General features: G+C 34.7%; 9 protein-coding genes across 11 annotated transcripts; 3 read left to right on the top strand and 6 right to left on the bottom strand.

Moving 5' to 3' along the window:
• Nucleotides 1-2,714: 2,714 nt before the first annotated feature.
• Nucleotides 2,715-4,361, top strand: LOC121121069 (uncharacterized). Its single transcript, XM_040715936.2, has 2 exons — nt 2,715-3,014; nt 4,019-4,361. The coding sequence occupies exons 1-2, from the start codon at nt 2,861-2,863 to the stop codon at nt 4,339-4,341; spliced, it is 477 nt and encodes a 158-aa protein (XP_040571870.1). The 5' UTR covers nt 2,715-2,860; the 3' UTR covers nt 4,342-4,361.
• Nucleotides 4,362-4,365: 4 nt separating this feature from the next.
• On the bottom strand, nt 4,366-6,410 carry ERp60 (disulfide-isomerase A3). Its single transcript, XM_040715931.2, has 2 exons — nt 6,031-6,410; nt 4,366-5,954 (listed from the first exon to the last, which is right to left on the bottom strand). The coding sequence occupies exons 1-2, from the start codon at nt 6,165-6,167 to the stop codon at nt 4,643-4,645; spliced, it is 1,449 nt and encodes a 482-aa protein (XP_040571865.1). The 5' UTR covers nt 6,168-6,410; the 3' UTR covers nt 4,366-4,642.
• Nucleotides 6,411-7,309: 899 nt separating this feature from the next.
• tex (THO complex 3 homolog tex) lies at nt 7,310-10,646 on the bottom strand. Of its 2 annotated transcripts, none has more exons than XM_040715934.2 (2): nt 10,510-10,646; nt 7,310-8,521 (listed from the first exon to the last, which is right to left on the bottom strand). In XM_040715934.2, exon 2 carries the CDS (start codon nt 8,507-8,509, stop codon nt 7,544-7,546), a length of 966 nt encoding a protein of 321 aa, XP_040571868.1. In that variant the 5' UTR covers nt 8,510-8,521; nt 10,510-10,646; the 3' UTR covers nt 7,310-7,543. The 2 variants fall into 2 exon arrangements, with proteins under 2 accessions (XP_040571868.1, XP_040571869.1); XM_040715935.2 differs by having other exon boundaries at nt 10,506-10,645.
• LOC121121067 (speckle-type POZ protein) lies at nt 8,694-9,734 on the bottom strand. Its single transcript, XM_040715933.2, has one exon. It carries the CDS (start codon nt 9,732-9,734, stop codon nt 8,694-8,696), a length of 1,041 nt encoding a protein of 346 aa, XP_040571867.1.
• On the top strand, nt 9,875-13,367 carry LOC121121062 (TAF5-like RNA polymerase II p300/CBP-associated factor-associated factor 65 kDa subunit 5L). 2 transcript variants are annotated; one of them, XM_071889194.1, is made up of 4 exons: nt 9,875-10,004; nt 10,879-12,391; nt 12,461-12,636; nt 12,714-13,367. In XM_071889194.1, exons 2-4 carry the CDS (start codon nt 11,155-11,157, stop codon nt 13,164-13,166), a joined length of 1,866 nt encoding a protein of 621 aa, XP_071745295.1. In that variant the 5' UTR covers nt 9,875-10,004; nt 10,879-11,154; the 3' UTR covers nt 13,167-13,367. The 2 variants fall into 2 exon arrangements, with proteins under 2 accessions (XP_071745295.1, XP_040571861.1); XM_040715927.2 differs by lacking the exon at nt 9,875-10,004 and having other exon boundaries at nt 10,644-12,391.
• Nucleotides 13,368-13,645: 278 nt separating this feature from the next.
• On the top strand, nt 13,646-15,919 carry Abp1 (Actin binding protein 1). The gene has a single exon (XM_040715930.2). The coding sequence runs from the start codon at nt 13,899-13,901 to the stop codon at nt 15,366-15,368; it is 1,470 nt and encodes a 489-aa protein (XP_040571864.1). The 5' UTR covers nt 13,646-13,898; the 3' UTR covers nt 15,369-15,919.
• On the bottom strand, nt 15,598-18,721 carry LOC121121063 (uncharacterized). The gene is made up of 5 exons (XM_040715929.2): nt 17,816-18,721; nt 17,675-17,754; nt 17,433-17,604; nt 16,242-16,372; nt 15,598-16,170 (listed from the first exon to the last, which is right to left on the bottom strand). The coding sequence occupies exons 1-5, from the start codon at nt 18,719-18,721 to the stop codon at nt 15,921-15,923; spliced, it is 1,539 nt and encodes a 512-aa protein (XP_040571863.1). The 3' UTR covers nt 15,598-15,920.
• Nucleotides 18,722-18,723: 2 nt separating this feature from the next.
• abo (de-etiolated protein 1 abo) lies at nt 18,724-20,467 on the bottom strand. Its single transcript, XM_071889145.1, has 2 exons — nt 20,173-20,467; nt 18,724-20,100 (listed from the first exon to the last, which is right to left on the bottom strand). Exons 1-2 carry the CDS (start codon nt 20,465-20,467, stop codon nt 18,833-18,835), a joined length of 1,563 nt encoding a protein of 520 aa, XP_071745246.1. The 3' UTR covers nt 18,724-18,832.
• Nucleotides 18,724-21,390, bottom strand: LOC121121061 (tetratricopeptide repeat protein 33-like). Its single transcript, XM_071889195.1, has 2 exons — nt 20,882-21,390; nt 18,724-20,795 (listed from the first exon to the last, which is right to left on the bottom strand). The coding sequence occupies exons 1-2, from the start codon at nt 21,146-21,148 to the stop codon at nt 20,469-20,471; spliced, it is 594 nt and encodes a 197-aa protein (XP_071745296.1). The 5' UTR covers nt 21,149-21,390; the 3' UTR covers nt 18,724-20,468.
• Between the last annotated feature and the right edge of the window lie 123 nt (nt 21,391-21,513).

The following is a 21,513-nucleotide window of genomic DNA, read 5'->3' as shown; positions in this document are numbered from 1 at the left end:
CGTACACGGAAGTCTAAAAGTATTTCGGGGAACCCCGTTGAAATGCTGGATGTTTATTAATTAAATTGAGAAAATCAATTTGATGTCCTTTATATTTCATGTAGATAAATTTTAAATCTTTAACCCAGTCTATTTTTTTAATCCGTTGCTTTGTTTAATTGCACCATTTGCTAGAAAATAAGTTATCTAACGATAGCCTTTAAAATCACGGATTAGGTATAATGGATCCAATAAAAAATACCATGGACTATAATACATTTATTTTTCTATTATCTTGTAAAGTTTGTGCGACGTACATCAATTTCAAGCCGACATTAGCACCTTCAATCTTTATGACTGCGCAATATCAAAGTACTTTGTCTTAATTTTTAACCTTTCCATTTTTTCAATAACTGTCATTAATTGTCTGGAGAGAGTGGGAAGATATTCATATACTCGAACTTCATATTATACAATTCAATTGGAGGTATTTAAAAATATAATCTTTTCAACAATACTGTATTCATGAAAATTTCATTCAATTCTCTTGATGTTTAAGAAAATTGTGTTGTTTTATTGAAATATCATATTTTATTATATACCAGATTTTAGTGTAGGTTGTTATTTTATCGTCATTATCCATTCACTGTTCATAACCAAAATTTTGTTCGGATTAATTAAATATTAATTTTATTCTCGTAAATTTTTTTGTTAGTACTTTTAAAATATGCTGATACTATTCGATTAGAATCAAGCAAACAATATTATATTAATATTAAAATTATGTTTACAAACTTTCAAAGGGGGGGATTTTTATGGATAAGTTTTTGTAGACAAATAATGATTCATAAATAGAAAACAGCAATTCCAAGAAATTAGGTAAAATGTAAAACATTTGTAGTATCAGTTACATCAAAACTCATTAATTAAATTACTATAAACATGATTATTACTTAATAAATTTTAACTATCCAGAGTTATATACAATAAATCTATTACTATAATATTATAATAGCATTAGTTAGTTATTTTCTCCAACGACAAAATTTCTTCATCTAGGACAAGTGTTGTTTTTAATAAAGCCTTCGTTTATTTTGTAATAATTTTTTTTTTATTATTATACATCTTCCAATCTCTGATAATGTAATATTGCAATTAAAAATATACTTATGAATTTGTACAAATAGTGGCCAAATAGTAAACTACAACCACTTTTTTATTTATCTAATGATGTGCGCAAGTTGATAGAGCTCAATAATCATTTAAAAAAAATGTATAAAACATAAATAATAGAGGTTGATTAGTTTCACCTTCTAATATAATTTATTTATCTTGTGTCTTCACTGTTGAAACTTTGTATCGAAATTATGAATGTTGATCAAACAAGGGCATTTGATTTTTCTTTCAGTCAGTCAAATGTCGAATTCAAGGGCAAACAGAGATCCGTTCCATATTAACAATTGTATCTAATAAGGATAATTCTTTGGTGGAATTATTTCCCTACATATCAAATAGACATTCTTTGTTATGAGTATATCCTAAACGAACCTCCTCAAAAGTAATTTTTACAACCACTAGTAGAATTTGAATGATTGAGATATAAGCTCGAGTGAAGTCTCAAAAATAAAGTCCAATATTTTACGACTCCAAGTCATGTTGTGAGTTTTTGGATACGTGAGTTAGTGAGTTTCAAGCCTGGAGTCTTGTTAAACATTAACTTTGTCGATCTGGCGACTCATTCTAGTCGAGTTATGAGTCTTTCATTTAGAGTCTTAGTCAAATCTGAAATTTCTTTTTCTACTCCAAATCGAGTCCTCCTGGAGTTCGAAGCCCCAATTTAATAAGAGTTAACTACAACCCGTGTCCGAGTCTCCAATTCTGATGATTGAGTTATAATTATAATTAATTGATGATCAAATAAACTGAATAAGATTTTCTTCACTTCACTTCTATGTATTGAATGTAAATAAAGAAAACAGCGCACACTTCAATAGGTTGGGTGACTCAATCAAGTCCCAAATGTAGTTGTCAAGTTCGCATACGAGCGAAAAAATGAGCGCCACTCATTTTTCATGGAGCGAGAGCGCGCTGATTGCTTTAAAAAAACGAGCTGGAACGGGAGCGCTCTCATGATTTTTTGAGCGGAATAACGCTCTGCTCGATGCAAATTATGAACTCTAGTATTTGAATTAAAGCAAAGTAATTTGTACTAAAAAAACGGGTAGATTTGTAGATTTTTTTGTATCGATTAAGGACGAGAAAAGTAGAATAATTAAAGAAAATTATCATATTCTTTCAAATACAATAGTAAATTGTAATCTTCATTATGGAAATAAGATTGTATAATAACATATTTTTAATACATTTTAGAGTCAGATATATAGTAAAACTTGGCAATAGAGGGAGAAAAAATTTATAGACAGTTAGGTTAAAGACTTTCTAATTGTTCCACCATTTTGACATCCAAGTTCACTATTTACCCATTATTAATGTAAAAAGGGTTTTTATCCTTATAAACTTGGCTACTTGAAAGTTGTGACGTCATGAGAAAACGCTATATAAATGTAAACAAACAATGATGACGTCACTTAGTTTGTACAAAACAGAATATTATTAATATTCTGTCATAATATTCCTATAATTAATATATTATAATATAATCAGTTATTAGTAAAATAATTAATAGTATTACTTATTTGTGATGGTGGTAGTATAGTTTTACTTATTACATAATACGTTACTTATATTAGTAGTATTACTAATTATTCCAAAGGGAGAGTGTGTATATATATAATATTAGCAAAATTACTAATATTATATTTAATATTTGTGTAGTTATATTATTATTAGGGTCCATAGTGTTATAATCAATACCCTTTTAATGCCAAAAAGTAGATCTTCGAATTCCAGTGGAGGTACTCCCTCTTCTGGCGCGAGCAAGTTATGTGAGGAATGTGGAGCGTCTACTTCATCAAGAAATCATCATTGTGGAGGTGTTGACTCTCCAGAATCTGTTGATTCCGATCATCAAAACGGTATTGAATGTAAAATAGCTGAATTTCCGTATATATTTCCATTGAACTCCTTCAAAAGTTGGACCATGCAAATTAAATCATAATACATCATTGAAAAGTTGTAAAAGTACTCTATGAGTACTTTTACTTTGTCTATTAATTGTTTATACAATATTTTTTATAAAATACTATATTATTTCTTATTGAATATCAACACAAAAGTAGGCAAGCTAGGGGATGTTTCTTTTAAAAGAAGTTTGGATTAGATTTAACATTATTTGTATTTCTACATTTATTAATAACCTTTCATTTCCAAAAATAAATTATTCCGATTCGGAAGTGCCGCAAATTTCACTAAAAGGCCGGAATTAAATAAAAAAAATCTGATAAATTATATTTAAGAGGCTAGATGGGAATCAATATAGTCCAATTAACCACATGAATGCTCTTAATCGGGGATATCAAGCCTTTTTTCATAATGAGCTAAGTTATAAATTTAAATATATCCACAATGGTGCTTGATCTTCAAACTTTTGCATAGTGAACTAAATTTTTGGATAACAAATATACTCAATACACAGTTTAGTGTATTTTTAATAAAAATCCATAATTTATACCACAAAATAATAAAATATTAGTTTTTAGCTTTGATAGTCTCAAACAGTCCGGTTTATCTGCGAGACTAATTACTCTTTAGTAATTTGAATGAAAACTCTACAAAGAAAATAAGTTATTTTTATTATCATAATTTATTAAAGCTACTGAAAAAATAATAATCCGGAATTATAATTTGAATGAGCTAATGGGCCTCTTAAAAACATTAGAAGGGCTACAATACGGTCCTTTAGACGTACTTATTCTAGGCTATAGCTAACCATTTGAATAAAAAAAACCATTAATTAAGGAAAAAGAGAAAATCATGAAAATGAAGTAGAAAAATAAATTGGGAATTTACCATTCTTATTCTTTGTTGAAGCTATAAGAGTATATACTACTATGTTAATATACTATTACCTTACTTCTAGAACGTCGAAGATCCGAAAGAGTCAAAAGAGAAAAACCAGACTACTACGACGCCTCAGAGTTTGAAAAGAAGACTCGTAAACAAAGAGTAAAAAGCACGAAGCAAGGATCCCCCAAGAAAACTCATCACAGAGCTACCCTTACGTGGAAGAAAACCGGAGACGAGGAAGTGGATGAAAAAGATAAGAAAAAGCGGAAGCGTTCTCGTCAGAGGGACTCTGAGCTATCAGAGGAGCTCCCTCCAGAGAAAACTTTGCAATGTAAAGTGGGCCTAGCTGAAATTAATAGGAAGCTGGGGGGTGTAATGTGCCAACCCGGATTTTAAAATAAACTTATCTTTTTTCACATGTAATTTTGTCGACTTTTATTAAAGAATATAACATCTCGATTTCAATCAAAGAGATTCACCTCAGACGATTCATATTATCATAGACATGGCCCTATATATATATACAAAAAATTATTTATAAAATGAACAATTTGATATAAACAAGGAAAAAATAATCTGCAAATTGAAAAAGAGGAGAAAACACAATAGTGTATCTAAATGAAGGGACTTGATCAACAAACTAATATTATTTATTAAAATAAATCACTTATTTAAATGTGTAAATTAATTCAGAGTTCTACAGCTCGGACTTTTTGGCTTTTCCCTTGCGATCGTATCCTTTGAGCTCACTCGTAGCGTGTTTAGCAATATACTTAATGAAGTCTAATTTTTCGCGTCCTCCTTCATAGTTAACTGGTTTTCCTCCAGCAGGGATCCAGAAGAGAGTTGGGAAGCCTCTGACGTTAAACTCTGAAGGAACATCATTTGCCGTAGCGTCGATTTTGGTTATAAGAACATTTTCATCCTTCATTGCTTCACCAAGTTCCTCGTAGATGGGAGTCAATTTCTTGCAATGTCCGCACCATGGAGCATAAAATTCGATGAGAATGTCTTTTTCCTTCTCATCGGTGATAAGTTCTTTAAAGTTTTTAGCGACAGCAATTTTGACTACGTTTTTGGAGTTATCAGGAATGTCCTCGGACTTCATGTAAGGCTCTAATTTTCCAGCTTCATAGTCAGACACAAACTTCTCCAAGCTATCAACTGAGAAAGCTTCAGACATAACAAATTTTTCGAGCTTGGCACTACGAAGAGTAACAAGAGGAGCTTTTTGATCAGGGGTGGAAGGAGTATCTAAACCAAAGTCATTTAATTCATTGATAAAGTCATCCTTATTAGAAACTGCGAAGTGAAGGTCCTTGTGGCTTTTAGCGATTTTCATTACTCTGTTTCTCCAGTAATTGGTTCCTTTGGGATTTTTCACGTAGTCCACGTCATAGTAGGCAACAAGTAAAGGACTCTCAAACTCTGCCACATTGGTTGTATCACGGTGTCCTACCAATCCGTGGTAGTTTTCCTTGATCCAGGTGGTTATTTTGCTCTTATCCATGTCTCCCTTATAGAAAACAATGGACTCTTCTAGTTTTGTGACTAAATGAGCTGGACGGTGCAAGACAATGCCCTTTAGTTCCTTTTCTTTTCCTTCAACGTGTGCAAAGGAGATTGTCTCACGGAGAGAGTTGGCGGTTTTCATGAAGGCCGCACTTTGAGCTTCATCTTGGCCATAGCTCACAATGACAACTTCCTTCTTTGATTTCAGATATTCCTTCACTTCCACGACGGATTTGAAGGTCTTTGAAGCGGGTCCAACCTGGCTTTTCATGTGTTTCGTTATACCAGCGGCATCTCGAGGCCCATTGTATTCAGAGGACAATTCTCCGCCTCTAAAGATCTTGAGGGTGGGATATCCACGGACTTCAAAGCGGGCACAAGTGTCCTTACCGGCTTCAGTACAGTCCACTTTCACCAGCTGCACAGGGGGATCGTTCTCAAGAAGATCTCCTCCGGATTTCTCAAATTCGGGTTTCAGTTTCTTACAGTGCCCACACCTAAGGAAATACAAAAAAAGGGAGGATAAGGGGGGTCCAGCCAGTACTTAAGGTTCATCAGTAACTTTTCACTTACCACGGAGCATAAAACATGACGAGGGCTGTGTCGTAGCCCTCCATGCTAGAGTCAAAGTCGGAATCGCCCAAATCCACGACGTTTTCTCCCAAGGAGCCATAGACCAAAGATAATAGAAAAAATAGTTGTAATCTCATTTTCTTGTCGTTGTCTCAAGTGTCAACCTCACACCCCGTGGACTTATATGAAACTGATGGTGAAGGAAATTCACTCCATTTAATATTCAGCTTCTTTTTTTTAAATAATATCAGTAAAGAAAGAGAAAGAAAGAGGAATGGCTCACAAGACTTAAACTCTCATTGGTCCACGTTGGACACGTTTTCTCTTTTCTCTGGCTATATTCTCTATGTTACGTTCAATTTCACTCTCCAGCCCCCTCTTCCACCTTTTTTTCTTCTCTCCCAGCCTCCACGTAATATAGTGTATTTGGTATTAATATATGCTAATTTGCCACTCAATTACAGTCTCTCCACCTTTTACTGTTGGTTTCATAAATTCCAAAATAATATGTAGTTGGGTAGATCATTTATAAATAGAATTAATATTTAAATATGTATATTTTAAACAATAACTCTTCACATAGCTAGGTGACGCATGATTTAGATCAATTTGCGTCAGGGGCAGTGAGTTTTTATGGATCACCGGCTCGGCCTTTTCGGCAGTAGTCTTTAAATTATACCGGTGGAATCCTTCTAAAAAATAGAGATACTATCAACTCATTCATACGAAATGTAACTTAATATTATTTAATAATTAAATAATTTAAAAATCGATAAATTCCGATCTCATCTGCTATGATTTATAAATGTATGTTCGAATATATTTTACTGCTCTCATTCTACGTAAGGAGATAATTACTCTTTTTTGGATAATCAATTGACAATTATCTACAAACTCGAACATCAACTAATGTGATAAAATATAACAATATTAGAAGTAACATTTTTATACTCTTAATCTAGAGACTTGCTTTCATTTTTAATAATATTTTATAAGACCCACTCCTAGTAAAAAATTACAAACTCTCGTAACGACACTTAATTAGTACGTATACCATCAATTAAACGACAGCCAATGAAAAATTGACATTGCATAGGCAACGTCATCGATTTACTAGTTGTCAAAACTGAAATGAAAATATTTCAATGTAATTTGAGAGCAGAAATTGCTATCGTGCTATTTTCTTTCCTTCCATATCATTTATTTGGAACTCCTTGAAATTAAGTGACACTTTTATGTTGAGTCTCAAACTTATACAAAAAATGATACAAATAATAAATTATTGTTTAAGATTATATTCAAAAAATACAATAATTGTATGTAACAGAGGATTTTTTTGTTTTTTAAATAATAGTATTTAAGAATGATAAAAAAACTATTTTAAATGTATATAAATAAGCAACACTAATGTACCGCAAATGCTAAATGGATTTCCAAATTAAAATCGCATACATTGGATAGTCATTGTTAATTTTTTTTAAATATATCCCAACCATCGATTAGAAGGAACATTTTAATCATCAGAAGGAAATCCCCAAACTTTTAAGGACCCGGCATCCCTATGATCATATTTATCTTTATCGTCACAAGCATAAGCCAGTAAGTATCGTTTAGGATGCCAGGCAATAGTAAAAGTTGGAGAAGTAACAGATACATCACAAACTTTATTTCCACTCTCAACATGGCCAACATCAATTTGAAGATCCTCCGAAGCAGAAGCTAACAATTTCCCATCATAACTAAATGAAATGGTTCTTACAGGCCAATCCAATCTTGAAAAAGTTCTTACACAAGCAAGTTCGTTAGCATCCCATAAGGAGACGAGGGCATCCGCACTACCTACGGCAAAATATTTGCCTGTAGGATCAAATTTGATGCAAATGCAATTCCCTGGGTGGGCTTGAAGGACATACTTCAATTCCATTTCTGGATAGTTCAAAACATGAATGCATCCATGGCCATTAGTTAAAAAAAATAAATCTGAAGCATGGTTCCAGGATATTTCATTGACTTCAAACTTGAATGCTTCTTCATGCTTGATTTTATGTGTTTTACAATCAATAAACGTGACAAGATCCTCCTTGTTACCAACAGCAATGGTTCGACCATCTGCCGACCAGGATATATTGATGTTTTCACCTTTAGTATGGATAGTTGATATACTTTTACTTGCTCTGGCATCCCATATACGCACAGATTTATCACCAGAAGCAGTCGCAAGTAGATCAGGGTTACTAGGATGCCAGCAAAGCTGATCCACACTATCTCCATGACCCCGATAGGTATGCTCTTTATTGAGACGGTCATTTGAGAGAGAAAAGAGACAAACAGTTTTGTCAAAAGATCCAGAGGCCAGTTTTCTACCATCACAACTCCAATTTACCGAGTGTACTTTTGAGGAATGAGCACTATGCTCCCGAGTTTTTTGGTTTTTACGAAAACGATTCTGAAGCTCTTCCCATTCCTCCAACATGACCATATTCAAATGTATCTAAAAAAAATATGATATTAGTTCTGTACAGAAAACATTAACATATATTAAGTTTATTTAAAGCATTGAAAGGCTTTATGACTTGTCTTAGTTGTCCGTAAATATAAAATAAAATTATCATCAAAATCATATTTAAAGAAAATACAATAATGTAAAGGAAAAAACGTCTACGCTATAGATCAAGTCCTTTAAAGATTTGATCTACTAGATCTGCGTGTTGAATCACTTCCTGCCATCCTTGAGTATATTTGACGCGATTTAAATTATAACTAATAAACTTGGTAGTTGCGTTCAAAATATAATTAGTAAAATTGTCCCTCGCAAAAATAAGAGTAGAGCAAGCATTGTCAACTTTAAGGGAATTGATGATTGAGGTTTCGCACGCCAATTTCAAGCGTATGATATTATACTTGTCAGCAGCTTTGTATAAGGCTCTATGAACTACACGAATATCTCTCGTAGAACCCGAATAAATGAAACGAATCATTTCTTCAATGGCCTCAGACTTTATATCCAATATCGTGACTCGATTGGATCTTGATTCAGCAAAGTCATGTGAAAACATGGCCTTAAATACATCCGAATACTGGGCCAACATGAATTTGTGGACTCCATATTCTAAACCATTTTTAAGAACAAGAACACAGTCAGTAAAGGGTATACTATGAACATCAAAAGTATTATTTTTATCACTAAATATCTCTTGATTAGGCTGAAAACGGGGAACAGAGTCAGTAGAAATTTCCAATTGAAGACTACAAACAATATTGAGATCACTGGACTGTAAAAGATAATTTTTGACGGTTGGAACAGAGATATAGCGTTTCCATCCTCTCCCTGGAAATCTTTCATTACCAACCAAACCAAAGCAGATTCGAGTGTTTGAGGGAAGCAATTTTTTGAATGAGGATCTAATTGTATTAATGGAAAAACTGAAACGGACAAAGTGACACGGTCCAGACTCTTGACATAAAAATAGACTCAAGTAATTAGCATCCTGAGGTGTGCACCCGTTTGGATAGAGAGTAATTTTCCAAACAGTATCAACATCCCTTCCAAATTCATCTCGCACAGGAACTTTAAATAGGGTTGTCAAATAGAACCCAGGTGCATGAGTTCGAGTAGAAAATTTTTCAATATGCCATTCATGGAAGCCCTCAAACCGTGGAATCGAATGTTGAGAACCAGAAGGAGTGAAACTCAATGATGCCATCACAAGTATGAGGCAGTTGTTTACTAATAAGTTAACTAAGAATACAAACTATGACAAACATCGGCTTCAAAGTACTCATTAAACCTGTCAAGTCAAATCAAATCTACTCAAATCAAAATCTGTTCTTCCTTTTTGCCTACAGTTTCTTAGTTATGTAGAGCATAAATTGGCGTTGGAAATACAGATTGAATGAGTGACATAATAAAATTAACCATTCTATTAGTGTACATGGTCTCTTCCTAAATTATAAATAGCAATTCAATAAATAAGGCAAGTTAAATGAAAATTTTAACCTTATGTTTTTATATATGTATTTATTATTAAATACATATTCTGATTCATATTGAATACAGAAAATACGATTATAATAATAATTGCAAAATACAAATAATAAGGGAATTAAATCAAAAAGGAAGAAAAATGGAATCAAATAATTTAAAATCAATTTTAGTAATTTTTTGCGGGATTATTTTATTTTGTTTTATCCCAGCTGAATATAAAGATGGGGCATAGACACTTGGTTCATGGACATCAACATAAATCCATACCCCCAGAAACAAAAGACAAATAATAAGAATCTGGCTTCTTTTGAAAGAATCCAAATACGCTCAGATAAGCTTATCCATATAAACACCTAATTGGATGACACTGGTCCATCACAATGTGAATGGACAATGTCATAGCCCAGAACAAGGAATAACTAACGAACATTTCAAAGACAAGTAGTAGAGTCAATGTTAAGTGCATCATACATAATTATTTAATACATACTTACACAATTTCGAACCGGGTAGCGGGTGGAAAGAAATAATTAAAGAACTAACAAACTTAAAGGCTAATGATTATTATTTATAATAAATAAAAATATTAAATAATATTTTGGAATTGTTATTTTACTTGGAATGGATCCACAGCTAACTGATTGCTTCCCCAAAATATTGAGTTACTAAGGATAAGATGGAATGGTCAATGCATTTTCACGCAACCTTCTCTGTTTTTTTTTTTTGTTGTTTTTTTATGTTACGATAGGAATTGATAATATTATGTATCATGAAGGAGTTGCTCCATTTCTTTCATACTATCCTGCCCATTCTTATCCAATTTTGAACAAGATTATTCAATGAATGAAATGAATTTATCCTAGTTTGAAATCCCTTGATCCTGATGAAAGTGGGGGTATGGAGTTGCGTATCTGTGTGAAAGAGCGGTCCAATGTTATGATGAGGAATATGTAAATAAAGAAGGGCGTGATGAGGTGATTTGCGCAGAGTAGCCAGATGATCTATTAAGTCTATTAGCACTGCTACGCTTAGCACATGAATTGGATGTATTCAAGTCAAAGTGAGTAAAGTGGTAGTCTCTGGACAGTCGTGAATTGATGACAACAATTTCCTAAGTGTGTATCTTTAAGAAGGGCGTGATGTCCCTCAAGTCAAGGAGTGGAGTGTTGTCCTCCTCAACTCCAACCCCAGAGGTGGTGGAGTCTGCAATTCTTCGGTACCAAGCGAAGCGTCGTTTGTCTCCTGCGAGTCCTGTGGTTTGGAAGCAAAGCCTGGATGAATTGGCTCTGTCCGAAATGCTCCTGGGAGAAGCCTCTGACAATGAGGCTCCTCTTTTCAGTCCCTTTCCAGCCCAGCCTGACCCTGTGACAAGTGAGACACAGTATGGGAAATTCAAAGCTTGGATTTCTGAGAGTCCCGAGGCTCTGAAACCTGAATTAGCTCAATTGCTCTATCCCATGTTCACTCATCTGTACTTGGACCTAATTTCCTCCGGACAGCACCCCTCTTCTTCCAAGTTCCTCCGGCGCCATCAGTCCACATTCCTTGGGAACGCAGAGTTCAATGCCTTTATCCGTCTTCTGTCCTCCATCAATTCTCCGCGAGATCTGTCCCTCAACGATCATGTGAATGCCTTTCGTTCCTCCAAATACACAGTCACTCTGAGTACGCAGACCTACAACTATCTCATCAAATATGTACATCAAGGCAAATCCTCGCTTCTTCTACGTCTCCTTCAGTCCAAAATTGATTTAAAATTAGCAGATCCCCTCGCTGCCTGCTCAAGACCTGAAGCCTTACAACGAATTCGATCCGAAATGAACCGGGATCTTCTCCAACAAAGTATAAATGACAAGAATACTACCAACAATGATATTCAAAGACTCAAGGAAATCATTCAAAGTGTACGCTCCGGCCCCTCTCCTCTACCCTCTACGTGTTTATATCGTATTAACAACGTTCCTAGTCCATTGGCTTCTGCTGAGTTGTCATATGACTCGTCTCTCATGGCTCTTGGGTCTGAAAATTCATCCATTTACCTATACAATCTTCTTCCATCGACAACCAGGGTCAAACGAGAGGATAATCATGCAAGAATCAAATTATCTTGTGATTTCTTTGGTGATAACGAGGATGACGTGAGAAGTGGAGGTGAATCAAAAGAGAGAACAGTACCTGAGTTATTACTTGGTCATAGTGGTCCTGTATATGACTTGAAATTTCTTAATAATAAGGACTATTTACTCTCTGTATCAGAGGATACAAGTATGCGTCTTTGGGAAACTTCCACTGGCGCCAATAAGGTAGTTTATTCCGGGCACAGCTATCCTGTGTGGTGTGTAGATGTTGATCGATTAGGTTATAATATTGTGACTGGTAAGAAGTGTAATACGTTGCTTAAGCTAATTCTTATTTGTTTCTTGTCCTACTTCATGTGCCTCTCAGGATCTATGGATCGAACAGCCAAATTATGGAATACTGAGTACACATTTCCCATCAGAATATATGCTGGACACGAAAAAGACGTGGACTGCATTGCATTTCACCCTAATTGCAACTACTTTGCTACCGGAAGTGTGGACAAATCTATTCGCTTATGGTCACATGCTGATGCTAAAATGGTAAGCCCTATAAAATACCTTAGAAGTTCCCATGTTTGAAATTCCATATTAAACTTATATTTATATCATATCTCTAGGTGCGCGTTTTAACGGGACACAAGAGTGGAGTATATTCTCTTGCCTTTTCCCCTGATGGTAAATATTTAGCTTCTGGGGGAGAGGATCGACGCATTCGCATATGGGATCTGGCCTCTTCTCGTCAATTAAAAGAGTTGAAAGGACACACAGACACAGTGTACTCTCTCGTATGGAGTACTAACTCATCACATCTTTCCTCAGGAGGTCTCGATGGTGTATTGAGAATTTGGGACATGAACAATCCTTCACCTCAGAACTCATCAACTTCTTCCTCCTCATCTGAAGAGTCTGGGACGCCAACTACATCCTCGTCTTCCAAAAATATTAGTTGTAGTCCTGTGCCGGAACTCATCGGAACCTATAAAACAAATTGTTCCAACATTTTAGATCTCAGATATTCGCATCATAATACCCTTCTAGTTACAGCCATTATGGAAGAACCAAAAACTTGAGGCTTATGTCATCAACAATATCAATACGTATATGTACCTATATATATATATATATATATATAATTAGCTAATCGATATATAGTATTCTGGACGTTTTAATTTCTTTTCTCTAAAAAAAACACATATATTTTATCATTGTAGTTTTATTGCAAATAACTCTTACTTAGCTCAAAGGGAATAAATGTCTTATTTTATGTGGAATATGTTTCATTAATTAATTAATTATAATCATTAATTGTATCAAATTAATCATTCATTCACGAGTAAAAAAAAAAAACACCTTTTCAATCCATCTAAAAAACTTCTATTTTTATCTTGATAATATGTTATATTATTAGTTTTAGACAATGAAATAACAGATAGAGGTGAATCATTTTTTGCTGCGAGAAGTGAAACCCATTGAATGTTATGTTACACCCCTATTTTTATGTCTTCTTTTTTGGGGGGAGGGGGTACCTAAAATGTTTGGTAGCACAGTGTGCGCCTGTTCTTCAACTGTGAAAGAGGAACGGCGGCGACAAGAAGAAGAAGAGGAAGAAATAAAGAAGAAGCTTTCACCATCATTACTCAGTATACAACCTTCTTTCCTACGTATGTAACTAATAAGTAATACAATACTTATATAGTCTACTATTCCTCATACAAGTAGAAATTTTTTCCAAAATTTCCTCATTCTTTTACTAAATACCTGTGTAGGTACTGATAAAACCAAAAAAAGACGTGAAATAAATTATGTCTGGGGTGAATTTAAATGAGAATGGAGCAGAAATGCAAAAAGCCTGGAAGGAAGTACTGGAGAACGGTGAGACGGACTGGGCACTCTATGGCTACAAAGACAATTCCAACGTACTTAAATTAATAGGAACAGGAACGGAAGGGGTCGAGGAAATGAAAGAGGATCTAAATGCGAATGAAATCATGTATGCGTTTATCCGGGTTTCACTCAAAACAGATCCTGTGCCAAGGTATGCATTTATCAATTGGCAAGGAGAGGGTGCTCCAGGTACTCGCAAAGGTACTTGTGCCACACATATCCGAGACATTCAAGGTTACTTTACCGGCTTTCATTCAAGCATCGATGCACGGGATGACGATGATATTGATCGAGAAGAAATTTTCCAACAAATTGCAGCTAAAACAAAAATGGATTTCAATGTCACAAGCTCTGCTCAATTTCGGCCTGAGCCTGTGGGTTCCTCCCATAAACGGATTATTCCTTCTCGTGAGTTACCGAATTTAAGTCAGAGGGAGTCTTTCTGGCAAAAAGAGGAAAAGGAGGAGCGCAAAAGGATTGAGGAAGAAAAACAACGAAAAATTTCCATGAATGCTGAGTTAGACTGTGCACGGAGAAATAGAGAACAAGAAGAGTCCAAAAAGAGAGAGCTCCTACTCAAAGAACGGGAAAAACAGATAGAGGAAATTAAAAAAGCGGAAGTCGAAGCAAATAGAGTATCAAGAGATGCGGATGAGCAACGTCGATGGGTAAAGCAACTTGAAGAAGATCAAAAGGAAGCAATGGAAAGGAGTCAACGAGGTGAAGCTATGAAAAACGAACGGACCAAAGAGGCTGCAAGTCTTATATCTTCCAAAGCATCTCAAGCTCGTGCCATTTTTGAACAGTATTCATCATCCGGACAAATGAATTATAAAAAAAACTCTGAGCAATCAGTCAACCAATTAAAAAATGGTACTGTAAAGGAAGTGCACAAAAGTTTGATTTCCAATGAGGTTCGTGCTTCTGCAAAGGCTCCCAGTGGTGAGAGTGACTTAATAAATGTTGAATCTAAAAATTCAGTCAATGACAAAACCGAGTCAGACGAGCCCGTCAAAACAGTTCCACTCACTTCCGTGTCTGAGAAACTTGTATCCGCCATGCCAGACGTTACTGCCAATACTGGACCACCTGACATCATTGCAGATGTTTCATCCCCTAATCCTGATGTCACCGACGCTGCATCCAAGCTTGAAAAAGGAGATGAGGAGGCCAAAAATCAATATGGCGTATGTGCTGTTGCATTGTACGACTACCAGGCTGCTGATACCACGGAAATCACATTTGATCCTAATCAAGTCATTACTCACATTGAAAAGATAGATCCTGGATGGTGGCAGGGCGTTGGTCCAGACGGGAAATTTGGACTTTTCCCTGCTAATTATGTAGAATTGATTGATGCCAAAAAAATTACTCAACAAACACTGTAGACACTTATTAATCCTTTTTAGTGAGTTGAATGAAAACAGAATTTTCACACGAGTAGACGAAGATCGAATGATGTCGAAATAGGATAATATGATACAATCATCAAGATGTTTTATTTATTTTTTTAGAGTTGTATGAAATTATGATAATGATTTAATTTTAGATTTACACTTATATTTAATACTCCAAGGTAGGATTTGTTAGAATAATTAATTTATGAGGATCAATATATAGGTTTTGAGTCGTTCATTCTGTTTTTATTCCATGATAATATGAGAATAATTAATAAATACAAAAATTGGATAATAAATAAATATATATTATACATAACAGGGAATTCAATAAATCTCAACAATATGTATATTATTTAATTACTATAGCGTGCTTAACATGATTGTTACATACATAAATACTCTAATCTATAATTATAATAATATATATTTATACTTTAATTTCAGCCATTTGTTAAAAACATTAAAATCATCATTCTGTACGTTACATTTTTTATTTATGAGAGGAAAAATATATATGATTATTAATTATTATTCACGAATTCAAGCATCCTCCTCCTCATTTGAGTCGTGTTTTTTCCCACATTTAATCCTATGGACCTTAACCGTCGTGGACTGTGTAAAAGCTTTTCCGCAAAATTCACACTTGAAAGGTTTTTCTCCAGTATGGGTTCGAGTATGACGTGTGAGGCAACTGGCTTTGTAAAAACCTTTATGACAAATATTACAGAAATGCGTACGCTGTTGATTATGTTGCTTACGGTGCAGGATGATTGAGTCTCTATTCGTGAATCTAAAAAGAGGGGGAAATACAACAAATATTAATTAATTTTTAAATAACTATTATTATTATCAAACTCTTACTCTCTTCCACAGTCTTCGCATTTGAAATTTTTTCCTTTTCCATGGACATTCATGTGCTGTTTCAGATCCGAGTTTGTGGCAAATGCCTTACTACAAACATCGCATGCAAATGGACGACTTTTATTATGCACCTAGAGGGATAGATAATGTAGAAGAAAACATGAGTTCATAAAAATCATCCACTCAATATATTTGACTCGTCAGGATAAAAGAAAGCCAGCATGATTTTTATCAAAAAAGAGTCTGGATTACATTTGTATTATATTCTTCAACTAATAACCCTTCAATCTAACAACAATACTTCCCCCAAAAAAAAAAAAAAAAAGTTATATTATTAAGGTTTTTAAAAAAGGTTTAAAAATATAACAGATCAATGTGCATTGATGAACAATTCGAGGAATTTTCGGCTTTGTATCTCATCGTTTTTTCTCTCGACTGTAATACTCAGCAAATATAAACAACATTAAACATCATATTTACAATTTAATTTTATCTTCTTCATGAAATAAATAGATATTATTTATGCTAGAAGATAAAACCTATATTTAATGATTTCATGATGAATTTGTAAATTATAACAAAAAATATCCGAATTTGTGAGGCGGCTTTGTGTTATTCTTTCCTTTTTTTTTTTTTTAATTTTATTTCAACACTCAAGGTCAATTATAATGCAATACTTAGATTTGTTTTTCACAAAACCTCAATGAAAATAGCCAAAATAATGAATAATAACACCTAGGGTATTCGAAATAAGCCAGGAAAAACTAGATTTAGAATAGTGAAGATAAATTGGGAAATTCCGTTGAAGGAGAAAATAAAGGGCGGGAATAAGAAAATAAATACGTTTTTAAAAGATCCAAGAAAGTAGTGGAAAGGGAATTATCTTAAATTTATATTGATTAATTATTCTAAACAATCCTTCACAAGCTCTACAAATATCCCTAAGGGTAGCAAAAAACTCCGACCACAAATAAAGAAAAATAATACTATATTTAGAAGACCATATCTTAAACAAATAGTTAATAGAGACTCATAAATCAAATGAAGCCTCTTGAATATAGGCCAAGGATATCTCATTCTATCATAGAAATACGAATATAAAGCCGATAATTGATTGAAATTGGAAATTTCTCATTCCAGATTTTGGTTCTAAGTTGCACCCCTTAATAATATAATATACTAGAAACGTACTCGATCTATATGTATCCGCATATTAAAAGCTCTTTTAAAGGTCTTGTCGCATTTAGGACACTTGGCTTTGGAGCTTTCGCTCGATTCCTTTGTGGTGTGATTTGATTGAGATGTGTCTGGAGGTAATGTATGTTCTGCACGATGCTGTAAAAGGGATTTTTCGTTAACGAATCTGTAAATTTAGAATCCTCATATAGAAAAAGAATCTTCTAATATATAATTGTGCATTTAAAGATACTTACTCTCTTGGACAAAGATCACAGCAATGCGTTTCTGGTATTTCCTCACCAAAGAACTCAACGTGACTATTAACTTGATGCACCTTAAAGGAGGATATATTTTTATACAGGACCACTATCATTCACGTGTTAATTTTTACTCACTCTTTCTAAATGAATTTGGAGATTACTTTTCCTCTTGAATATCTTTTCACATAGAGTACACTCCATTTTAACCTCTTCTTCTAAAGGATCACTCTTTTTTGCAATATGAACCTCATTGGGCTTGGAAAATAAATCCCCCAAATCATCCATATTGACAGTCACGAATTCAGAACGGTTCTCAATGTTTTCTTTTCGTTGAGATGAGCCCTTCCTTCGTTTTTTTTTACTTTTTTTATGCTTCCGGGGAGGGGCTACATATTCCTCATCTTCCTGATCTCCGTCCTCCTCATCTTCATCCTCTTCATCATTTCTGTAGCCCTCTCTATCCTCATCATGCTTCTGTTCTTTTGAGGAGGAAGCGGCAAGGCGGGATTTTTTATTTGGATGGAGTACAGATATAAGGAGTTTCTGCTTATTCTTATTGAGTGAATTGACGGACATTTCATCCTCAGTTAGGGTTTCATCAGCCTCACCTCCATTCTGAGATTCAGATTTTCTTTTCTTAGAACTAGATTTTTTAGAACTTGCATTGATGGCTTTAAGAGGAGTACTACTAGTCCCCCCTTCGGTGGATGCTGTGATGATGGGTTGAGGCTTGTATTTGTTAGGATCTTTTTCTTTATCTAAAAATTTACACGTGATTTCATCCGTCTTTTCCTGAGCTTCCTTCAGGTGATAGTCAATGTCATTTAATAGATTAAAGCATATGCGACAAATCGTTTCCTCTTGCATTACGGTTTTATTGAGTATTCGACTTAAAATGTCTGAAATGATTGTAGATGAGTGCTTCACAGTTTGATTAACACTAATGAGTCGGCTCATTCTTTCTTGAATGGTCCCTGACCAGGGTTGATTTGCATTGTTCACAAAAGTTGCGCAAATAAAACATCTTTCATCCGTTTCCATGGTTTCTATAAAATAATAAAATAATTGATTTAGATGAATAAATAGACATGTAAGGATATTTGTATAAAAATTTGTAAAATCGTGTCCATTTTTTGTGGATGTACATATATTTCAAAAGAAACTAGGAGATGTGTCCCCTTGAACACCAGCTTTTCGAACATGAAAATTAACGACATAGTCCAAAAGAGTTCGTTGAACACTAATTACAAAGGGATCTGTAGGATGAAATACAAAGGCAACAAGTCTTTTAGCAGAAGTAGGAGGTGAAGGATGATTCTGAAGCCCCGTGTATATCTTAAACATTAAACGACCCGTGTTTCTATCGTAGAACTGAATAGGGTGATCACCGCAACCCTTGGGCCTTTCCATGACTGACACAAACTTTTCATCGTAACTAAAAAGAAAGAGGTCTAAATAAGGGGAAGAGGAACAACTTTGAGCACTAATAGGCAATCGTGCAAGAATTCTTTTTCTAGCCTCAGTAATACTTCCATTCTTGGCATTTGATATAGTTCTTTTAAACTTTTTTTGAATTAAGGCAGCGTAGACATTATTTGAAGGGCTTGAAGCAACTCTTGACTCTGAAGAATTCCGAAAAAAGTCACAATGTTGCTCAAATATTTCCACCAGCTCTTTACTATTATTATCATAAATAGACAAGATCCGAGTGTTTTTTCGATCATAAATCACAAAGAAAGAGAGTTGAGAATTAGATTCCGATTTTCTATGAGTAACAACCTCTTCACTCGCATATTTCAAAAGTATATGATCCTCATCTATTAACTGCATCTTCCAAATTCGTAGTCCTTTTAACTGATCGAAATACTGATAAAATCTCCGTAGTTCTCCAGGATGTTTTTGATCCAAAGAAGATTTCATTGCTCTTTGATATAAAAACACTAGTATCCGATGCTTGAGTGCATTGATAGAGGACTCCTTTTGTGAATGCTCCCTTGAAATGGATAGCAAATATTCATCATCGTCTTCTAAAAGACGCCCGATTTTGACGATTGGAATAAAGCAGCCCTTTTGCATTCGGTACAGGTGAATAGTTTGATGCTGAACGCCTAAAACAGCTAATAAGTTATTATACAAATATATCCCTTGGTTATGACTCAAATACACTTTGTCAGCGTTGAGAGACACCTCATCAATTAACGTTCCAGAGTCTGTTTTTACACAGTATAAAGTATAATTTTCCAACGGGTATCTGGGATTAGGAGCCAAGGATTCATTATTTTTATGATATTGACGGAGAGTTAAATGTTCTTGTGGTAGATAACAAGCTGAGCCGACAATGATGAACTTTCCTCCATCCAAGAATAAAGAACACTCACGATTTAATTGCTCTCCGTTGGAACTTAATTTGACTCTCCACTCTGAAAGTGATAGATAAAGTTATAAATTAGTTTTTTACATAATTTTGTTTTTAAATCAACATTAGTTATGACGAATTAAGGTCTGTCTAAAATTCAAAAACTTATCCTTTCCTAGCTTGAAAAAACGATTGAAGGCGACTTGTTTTATTTTCTTGTCTGGTGTATTATAGATAAGATCTGCAATGGAGGCAGGCCCATTATAACAATAAATTTCCAGAAAGGTCTGGCATGAACTAAATGCAATAAAACGTTTTCCATCTGGAGTGAATTTTCTTAAATAACAAGGTGGTTTGTCCACATTCATCACAGTAAAGTTAGGTAATACATTTGTATAGAATCCTTTGTGAGTATTGAGTTTATTTGGCATTCTATTGAATTGAATTCCCCAAATCTCTCGATGTATTAGTCGAGTCATCAGATTCAGACTTTGAGTTTTGGTGAAGGTCATGTCGACTTTTAAGAGAGAGAGCCCAAAGGAAGTCCTCAGAGAATAATTCTACGTCATCTGGACAGAGATGTAAAGCTTTGCTAAAGGCTGCTAGGGCTTCAGATAACTCCCCAGTACCTAAATGGGCTCTACCGAGAGTTTGCCATGCAGGATAGTAATTTGAGCCTCCAGATTGAAGAGAAGAGCGAGCAGATTCAATTGCAAGTGGCCATTCGTGGAGCTGAATAAAGGACTGAGCCTTCATTTCCTGAAATGAGTCAATGAATCAATGACTTAGTTGAGAGTAGCAAGTGACTGTAATGCCCCAGGCCAGCAACCCACAACCTCACTTGCCTCAATCCTACTCCTCAACTCCGTGTCTGAGGAGTCGATATCAAGGGCTCTATCCCACGTACGGACTGCCGACCAGAGCTTATTTTCCAAAGCGAGTTGAATCCCTTCTTCTTTTAGTCGAAAACAGAGTTGCTTTGGATCTTCTAGGGCAAGACGCTTGCTACTTGTAGATGGACCTTCCTCTAATCCCTCAACATCTTCATCGTCAAAAGGACTCCGCCTTGACTTCACTCGGAACTGTGTCTTTTTCCATGAAAATGGAATCATAGAATAGATTTGGAATATGGCAATATAATAGAACTAGGAATCCAATAAATTGTATTGTGGAACTGCGTAGAGACGTCAATCATGAAAATATGTAGAAGAGGGAGTCAAAGGGAATAAGCCCATGGATCGGATAACTAAGTAATAATAATAACTAGAGAGAGAGAGAGAGAAAGAGCAAGAGAGAAAGACATCCCCTCCCCTCCTCTTCTCAGGTGGACTCTTCCCCTAGCTTCAACTTCATTTCTTTCTCTTTTCTAGCTAAATAGTAAATATCCCCCTCCCACACTCGATCCTGCTTCGTACCTTATGAAATTGAGTATCAGTACTAATTCCACTTTTACATGATCGTAATACTAATTTTTTTA

Source organism: Lepeophtheirus salmonis, chromosome 6, assembly GCF_016086655.4.
Source record: "Lepeophtheirus salmonis chromosome 6, UVic_Lsal_1.4, whole genome shotgun sequence".
NCBI classification, from domain to species: domain Eukaryota; kingdom Metazoa; phylum Arthropoda; class Copepoda; order Siphonostomatoida; family Caligidae; genus Lepeophtheirus; species Lepeophtheirus salmonis.
This window is presented reverse-complemented; position numbering and strand designations above follow the sequence as displayed.